Genomic DNA, 8,287 nt, shown 5'->3' on the forward strand with positions numbered 1-8,287 from the left:
TGTCATTAATATAATTTATTTTAAGTAATTAATACTGTCGTTATTTTTATGTAATAAAAACCGGCCAAGTGTGAGTCGGACTCGCGCACGAAAGGTTCCGTACTATCATTTTTAGTATTTGTTGTCATAGCGGCAACAGAAATACATCATTTGTGAAAATTTCAGCTCTCTAGCTATCACGGTTTATTTACAGCCTGGAGACAGACAGACAGACAGTGGAGGCTTAGTAATAGGATCCCGTTTTACCCTTTGGGTACGTAACCTTAAAAACTACGTCGAAGAAAAAAATTTTTTTTTCATTTTCTCAGCACCCTTATTATTTTTTATTTATTTAATATTAGTTTCTGCAGGTACACTAGAGGTACCAAATCTACATATACAGTTGTCTTACCTACATATGTTAACTAGAAGTACACCCGCGATCCTGACGTCAGGATGGCGGGTGTACCTATTTTATTTAAAATCTTTACATAGTAGGAGGTACACAGATTTTTAGGAGAGGTACACTGAGGTACACATCAAGTACGTTTTTAATCCAAAACAGATATTAAAATCCGTGAGGTACACCCGCCATTCTGACACACATAAATAATTTTAGGTGTTATTTCGTGCAATTGACAATGAGTACTTTATTTAACTATTAACTGTAGACAAGGATATAATAGTTTTATTTTCTCTTTTTAATTCAGTCTTGAATGTTTTATTTATTAGAAATTTATATGTTATGTTTATCATAATCCTGTTTCTTCGTAACTATGTATTGTTATTTTCATGAAATAAATCTATGTCATTAAAAAGTACATTTTATTTCAAACTCCATAATCAAGATTGTATTAGGTATTTAAAAATATGTTTACATATAGCAACGTACACATCCCTTGCGGGCAAGACAGATCCAACAGTCTGGAAAAGACTGAAAGGTCACATTCGGCTGTATGGTTTCATGATGGAATTGGGATTCTAATCGTGACAGGTTGCTAGCCCATCGCTACTGTCACTACAGGATCGAGTCTCAGGCGCCCCAGGGCTCCTCTCAGGTGAGGACGTGGCCAAAACTAACAAATGGAAAGATTTATTGTCCAAATAGGATACAAGGTATCGCTTATTGACGTCAACATAAGTATACCCAATTGTATTTACTACCGCTTCCAAAGCGCAGGTGTAGAAGAAGCGGCGGAACAAACTATTTCTTAATTTATTCTTTCATCGTTTCATTTCGATTTTACCCAATGTCAAGTCAGGTATTACACGAAGCGACTCACGTCTGACCTCTGTGACCGTTGCCGAGGAACCTGACCCCCAAGAAAAAGGAACATACATACATGGAAAATTATGTGAAATAAATAAAACAAGTGATTAAATAACAAATGTGATGTAAATAATTATTTATTGATGAATGGCAATGAATTAAGCTTATCACAATGTTGCCGACAGATGGCGTACAAATAAAACTAAAAATAAACGCAGGTACACAATAAAATTGACCTTGAACACTTTTGGAAGTAAAATTTTGATATTTAATCAAACAACTTAAGCTAAATATTATACCGTGTTTTTATTAAATTTTAATAAATTTAAATGGTTACGAACTGGACGGTTGTTTTGTATAAAAACAACTGATTGACAAATACATATAAATATCAATAAATTAACAAATATACATTAAAATGCTTTGCAGTTAAATTAAAAAAAGGAAATTAAAAGAAAAAACGACGAAGTACAGCTTTTTAAGAATGAGGCCATGTTTTTCTGCAGTCGACTGTACTTACTTTCTCAGTGTGATTCATTTTGAGATAAATATACTTATTAGAAGTTGAAGAAACCATTTCATTTTCCTTGATTGCAATATTAATAATATAATTATTTGGAATAATATGAACCTTAAAAACAATGATGCACCATCTTCAAGGCACGATTTTACATTCATTACAATGTTTAAATACTTTAATTGTTTCTCGTAAAGAAAACGATACCTTTTATTAGGCGGCAAATAAGTTTCCTATGCTCTTACGGTGAGAGAAACCTTCATGAACTGTGTAACCATGGATCCAATATGGGTTAGGTTCCCCTGCAAAGGTTGCGGACGTCAGACGAGAGTTGCTTCGTGTCTGACTGACTAACTCGCCCAATGCAGGATCCACGGTCAAGAGGATACCCCCGGCTCCTCTCCAGAGCGGTGAGAATGTAACCGGACTAAAGCCAGGAGAAAGAAGAGTGGTTGTAAATGATACTGCTATCCCTTTCTATAATATGTGAAAAGACAATGCAGAACGAGGATTTTTTTTTTCTTAAAACGAATTTTAATCTAATTGATAAAATATGATAATTGTCTTTGGCCCTAAGATTTATGATAAAATCAAACAAAAAACATTTAATGGGCTAATGAACAATCTCCAATCTATAATACAAGAGCCAATCAGGTCAATTTCTCGAAATCGGTTATTGTTAAAAGAAATGATAATTTTTCAGGTTATGTCCATTCCTCACTTCAAAATCTTTGTTTTTAAGCGTGTTGTAATGAGAAAGGCCTTAAGACTGGTCTGATACATGTCTATTTAACGTAAAATATATTACTAGTTAAGCAAAATAGGACGTGTTCACAATAGGTACTTATACTTTTAAAAAAAGAAAACGACTACTTGATTTGATAATAATACAGCCTATGGTTTTCGTTTTTTCTACAGTGTCCTTGATATAATTGATAAAGGAATAATATTAAGAAATATCTCATTGGAATGTAGGTACGTCTGATAAAGAAACAATCTTATCAGTTATTTAATGTCGCAATAGAGTTTATTTTACTATTTTGTCCTTTAAAGCAACATTAACCAGGGTCGAATTCCCTCCGAATTGGGATCAGCCCATTTTTTATTACAGAAAGTAAGATATAAATATTACGCGCGACACCATTTTGATCGCGCGAAAACTATCGCTATCCCGTTTCACGTCATAATAAAAAGCGAAATAGCGATAGATTAGATATATATATAGATTCTACGAGGGCAGTGCCCCTTATATATCTTACTTTTTGTCTTTTAATAAAAAATGTCCCTCTGTATGTATGCTTAAATCTTTAAAACTACACGACGGATTTAGATGCAGTGTTTTTTTAAATAGATAGAGTGATTCAAAAGAAAGGTCTATACCTATATGTATAATTGCAACTCGTGCGAGGCCGGGGCGGGGCGTTAGTAACATATAAAACTAACACATTATATTATTTTTACAGATATATATATATATATATATTATCTTAACGTGCCTTCTGAAGCGTCCTGTGTTGCCTAATAACATATCGCTCTAATCAAACAATCGGTAAATTACAAAGTATAACATGGACATAAAACACCTACCTATTAAAAGAATCCATCTATTTAACTATATGACTATCTCTATTTTGTGGGGCCCGTGTGGGAAATAGGTGCCTTAATCCGGCCCAGGTCAAGATTCAAAGATCAATTTGGCTTAACAATGCGCGATAACGATAACATGGTAGATTCTATGTCATGTCATATCGTAACATAGTAACTACATTATAAATAAGCCTCTTTTTAAATAAGCGGTGCACTATGAAAAATTTTTGGTGGGATTTCTAATTTAGTTTTAGTAATAAACATTTTTATACATAAACTTTATGACAAAATATACGAAATAAGAAGTATATTAAATAGAGTGATATGATATGGATGTTAAGTTTGTTTGTAAACTTTTTTTTTAAGACGCTACATACTTACATATGTATGTAGTTATATACCATAAACCTAGTTTGCCTTCTAGTGGACATAGGTCTTCAAATTTGTTGTAACAAAGTTCCCGAACTGACATCCAATACTAACAAATAACCCTCACATACGAGTATCATCATTCATACATACATACATATAATCACGTCTATATTTCTTGCGGGGTAGACAGAGCTTGAAAAGACTGATAGGCCACATTCAGCTGTTTGGCTTTATGATAGAATTGAGATTCAAATAGTGACAGGTTGCTAGCCCATCGCCTAAAAGAAGAATCCCAAGTTAATAAGCCTATCCCATAGTCGCCTCTTACGACATCCATGGGAAAGATGGAGTGGTCCTATTCTTTTTTCTAATGGTGCACAGCACAAATCATCACTCACATCATGGTTCACACATCACAACCTCATATATACTATCATATCTCCGTATAATACGTAGGTCTGTTAATGAACAACAGATCGAAAACATTGGGGAACACATACGTTGTATTAAAACCTATCATTCCATACGTGAAATACTTGTAACTAAGCTCCACGATAATCTTATTCTTATTGTCCAGACTATTTTCTGAGTTTCTCAACTCGTTCTTGTCTTTGCCTAGGAGGGCGCAAACGAATGCGTACGATATAGATTTACCAATAGCTCTGGTAGCTAGAACTCCACAAAAGCCGAGTATGGTGCGAAGTATGGTGCATCCGATCATGTCTATGGAGGGCCATATGATTTCGTATGGCGGATTTGAATCGCTGGGCGCCATGTTGCCTAGTTGGTAATTCGTCCATGATCCGGTAAGGATGCCGGCGCATACGCTTACTATCATCGTAGTGTCACCTCTGAAAAGATATAAATTAAAATTATAAGTGTAGGTACTACTACTACTACTCTAATACTACAAGTATAACCTTGAATTGAATTTAGTATTAAGTTTAATTATGTAATTAATCAATCAACACGTCTATATTGCTTGTGGAGCAGACAGTCTACAGTCTTGAAAAGACTGAAAGGCTTCATTCAGCTCGGCTTGCGCCTTGCTTTGCCTATTAGAAGAATTTTATGACATCCATATTAAATATATGGAGTGTTCTATTTCTAAAGTATGGGATACACTGAAAACTACTTGTACTAAAATTCAAAAATCCTTTACGGACACATTGTCTGTATGTCTAACATGTCAACACACAGCCAAAATCGTTGAGTCTTAAGAGATATTAAATTTGACATGTTCCTACATGACCAAGACTCCAGACCACCTGGTCCAGGGGCTGCACTAGAAGAGAATTTAAAAAAAAATCCTACACACACATATCAACAGAATTTACCTTTTTACGCCGGAATACTCTTGTTCAGAAAATAAGAAAATCATGATTTCGAAAAGAGAAGTACATACAATCAGGTTTGAAAATATATATTTTTTTTAAATGAGTAAACTGCTCATATCATAACTTGCCTAGTGGGCGTCCATTTGTCAGCATTAGGATGGAACACTATAACCAGTATGGAGACAGCAATGACTAGAGCTGGTGAGCAGTGCGAGGTGAGCAGTACTCCGTCCAACCAGTCCACTACGGGAATTAGCACAACTAAGAGGGCCGATGACAGCAGCAAACCTGCTGCAATGTCCTGTAAAAGTTCATTTCTCAGGCTAGTTCTATTTCCTTTTCTTTTTACTAATATAATATAAGTGCAAAACATTGTACAGATTGTTACTCTTACACACAATTTTTCCACAAGAACAAAATGCTAAGGTGATACATACATATGGTCACGTCTATATCCCTTGAGGGGTAGACAGTCTAAGGTGATACTGTAAAAATTTACATACATGCATATAATCACATATAGTATATCCCCTGCGGAGTACACAGAACTAAGTCTTGAAAAGACTGATAGGCCACATTCAGCTGATTGGCTTAATGATAGAGTTAAAAATATAATCTGAAAGAAGTAAACTTACCAAAACACTATGCATGCCGAGGTACACTCTACTGACGCATATCAGCGAGCACCACGCAACAGCTATGATCAGCCCCCAGTGTACCGGGTATTGATACCGGTCCATTGTGTACAGTAGTACGGAGAATGGTATAGACACACCGACCATGGCGTGGGTGGAAGGCATTCCATACTCTATGGCCCATTTTGTTTGTAACTTTTTAACTGGATAGCCTGGTCGAGGCCAGCGTATTATGTCTTTGAAACCTTGGCCTGTAATATCAATTTGAACTTTAGATTTATCACTTCTTTATTGTGCATAAATTCTATAATCTTGGATCTATATACATTAATATTTAAGCACATTTTAATTTAAAAAAGTAATCAATTTAAAGTTGCGTGATTAGTAATTTTATAATCATACCTATATACATAACAACAGTCCAAACAAGCACCACTCTTCTGCCGACAGCACCATCCACATTCCAAAACCAAAACGGAATGAATGTCGCATAAAATATCTCATCTCCAAGAGCTGTTCCTATCACGAACAGATAGTACCAGAACTTATTGCTTATAGTACACTCAATTTCCTCTTTTTCCACGGAAGAATCAGTCTCATACGACGATTGGGAACTGCTAGAAGTATTGCTCGGTATCCGTTTATGCTGTTTCAAGTCGTTTTCTTCATCTAGTCGCTCTAAATGCTCTGAATGTATCACAGATGATTCATTATTTTCCACATGCTTTTTGTATATAACGCCGAAGAAGTTTTGCACCTTTACTACTAGCAAAGGGTCGTTCAAATATTCTATTATATTTTCCCTCATGATTCCGTTTTGTGTTTCGCTTCAATTATACGACATTAATTTTATTAAATAAAATAGAATAGAAAATAGAAAGACTCAAACTCGGCTGGTTCGGTCCCGTGTTCCTTTCTTTTTAGTTTGACATTTATTTTGACATGACAGTGACAGCTTGACAATACGTAGTATTGCCAACCCTTACAAAAATTTCCCCTTTCTTGATTGAATGTACCGAAAAATCACGACTATAACAAGAATAATATATTTAATAGTTAGTGAGCATAAACAATTCACACATAAATGCAGAATGAATTATTGTCGTTAAAATGTTATTTATTTTTACATAATAAGACCAATCAATCAATTTGTAAGTACACATGAAGTGTACATTTTTTTTTACCTGTTGCAATTAGTTTTTATGAAAACCCACTAAGCTTCATAGTCCAAATATGTAGCGAAAATTTTTCCCATCAACTACCTCTTACTTACGTATTAATAAGCACTGGATAAAAGTCCTCCTGTTTTCGGAATAGACACGATTGCTTCCTGCCACATTGTTAAGGTAGTTAAAATTTTAAAAAGTACCAAAGTGTTTCTCCTTTGGAAAAGTGCCTGTCAAATAAGTTTTAGTCCTTTTATAGGTAAGGCCGTTCTTAAATCAAGGGGAAAAGTCCTAAGTTGGTAACTGTGATTGACAATTTGACGTCGTATTTTTTTTTGACATTGATTTAAAGTTATAGTAGATAAGGCCAGGACTTGACTACATGTCTTTAATCTCTTTGCTTATTATGAACCGGTCACAGACATTTAAAATTTATTTTATTACCAAAAATAAATCAATTAATATTACATTGAAATTTTCACAAGTAGGCAAATTGTCTAGTACTATTCGGTAGAAAGGTGCGCATTAAAACTGCGTTAATTAAAAATGTCATATATTTATTTATACGAAAACAATAGTGCAGAAACAGATAAATAATTTTGGTAAGCCAATTAATAACAGTTTCAGTATTTGCCACTTTGGAAAACTATAATAAATACTTAGTTTTAATTTGTACTAAGACTTTATAATATATTATTGTACGTTTAAAAATGGGCAGATCACAGTGATACATCACAAATGTCACAATCATGACACCTTTTAACCTCCATTCCATAATAAAGATATTTGAATTTCATATTTGAAGAATTATAGATTTGCCTCATATTTTCAAAGTAGAAATAAAGAAGTATAATATACCTTCCAAATTATTACAATACTATAGTTATTAATTACATAATATCTGAACACCAACGAATTCCTACACAAAGGTTTTATTTCTTAAAGCTTAATGGCTACATTTTCCTGTAGCTTTGTACTGGACAATTCATAATTAAAATATCTTTATACTTAATACCTATAAGTTAACCTTATAGATTGTATAATTATAACATCTAGTGACTTGTTTTTAATATTTTTAAACCTTATAAATATAATTCATTCTTATCAAATTTGTACTTTTTACTGAATACTTATCATTAAATAACATTGGCTTTAATCTTAGCTTAATCCTATATTAATTTGTCATTTACAAATATTATTTAGTCATATAATGTCACCATTTTGTGTTCGGGATGCTCAGTGATCATTACAAATGATCGGCGTAAAATTGAGTGACTGGATAAGGAACAGCGTGATAAGGGAATGTTGTGATGTGAAAAAAGATGTAGTAACAGGAATAGAAAAGGGTATGTTAAGATGGTTTGGTCATGTGGAGAGGATGAATGAAAGCAGGTTGACTAAGCAGATATAGAAGGAGAGTGTGG

General features: G+C 33.9%; 1 protein-coding gene across 1 annotated transcript; it reads right to left on the bottom strand.

The window, feature by feature from the left end:
* Window positions 1-1,930: 1,930 nt before the first annotated feature.
* Window positions 1,931-6,699, bottom strand: LOC106132317 (sphingosine-1-phosphate phosphatase 1). Its single transcript, XM_013331683.2, has 4 exons — window positions 6,100-6,699; window positions 5,698-5,948; window positions 5,191-5,363; window positions 1,931-4,576 (listed from the first exon to the last, which is right to left on the bottom strand). The coding sequence occupies exons 1-4, from the start codon at window positions 6,503-6,505 to the stop codon at window positions 4,159-4,161; spliced, it is 1,248 nt and encodes a 415-aa protein (XP_013187137.2). The 5' UTR covers window positions 6,506-6,699; the 3' UTR covers window positions 1,931-4,158.
* Between the last annotated feature and the right edge of the window lie 1,588 nt (window positions 6,700-8,287).

This window comes from Amyelois transitella, chromosome 14, assembly GCF_032362555.1.
Source record: "Amyelois transitella isolate CPQ chromosome 14, ilAmyTran1.1, whole genome shotgun sequence".
Taxonomy (NCBI): domain Eukaryota; kingdom Metazoa; phylum Arthropoda; class Insecta; order Lepidoptera; family Pyralidae; genus Amyelois; species Amyelois transitella.

Excerpts from the sequence above, each read along its gene's own strand:
- LOC106132317 (XM_013331683.2), bottom strand. The coding sequence starts at position 6,505 with ATGAGGGAAAATATAATAGAATATTTGAACGACCCTTTGCTAGTAGTA. Across the intron at positions 5,949-6,099 it reads GACTGTTGTTATGTATATAG|GCCAAGGTTTCAAAGACATA; the intron begins GTATGATTATAA and ends TTGATATTACAG. Across the intron at positions 4,577-5,190 it reads GACAAATGGACGCCCACTAG|AGGTGACACTACGATGATAG; the intron begins GCAAGTTATGAT and ends ATATCTTTTCAG.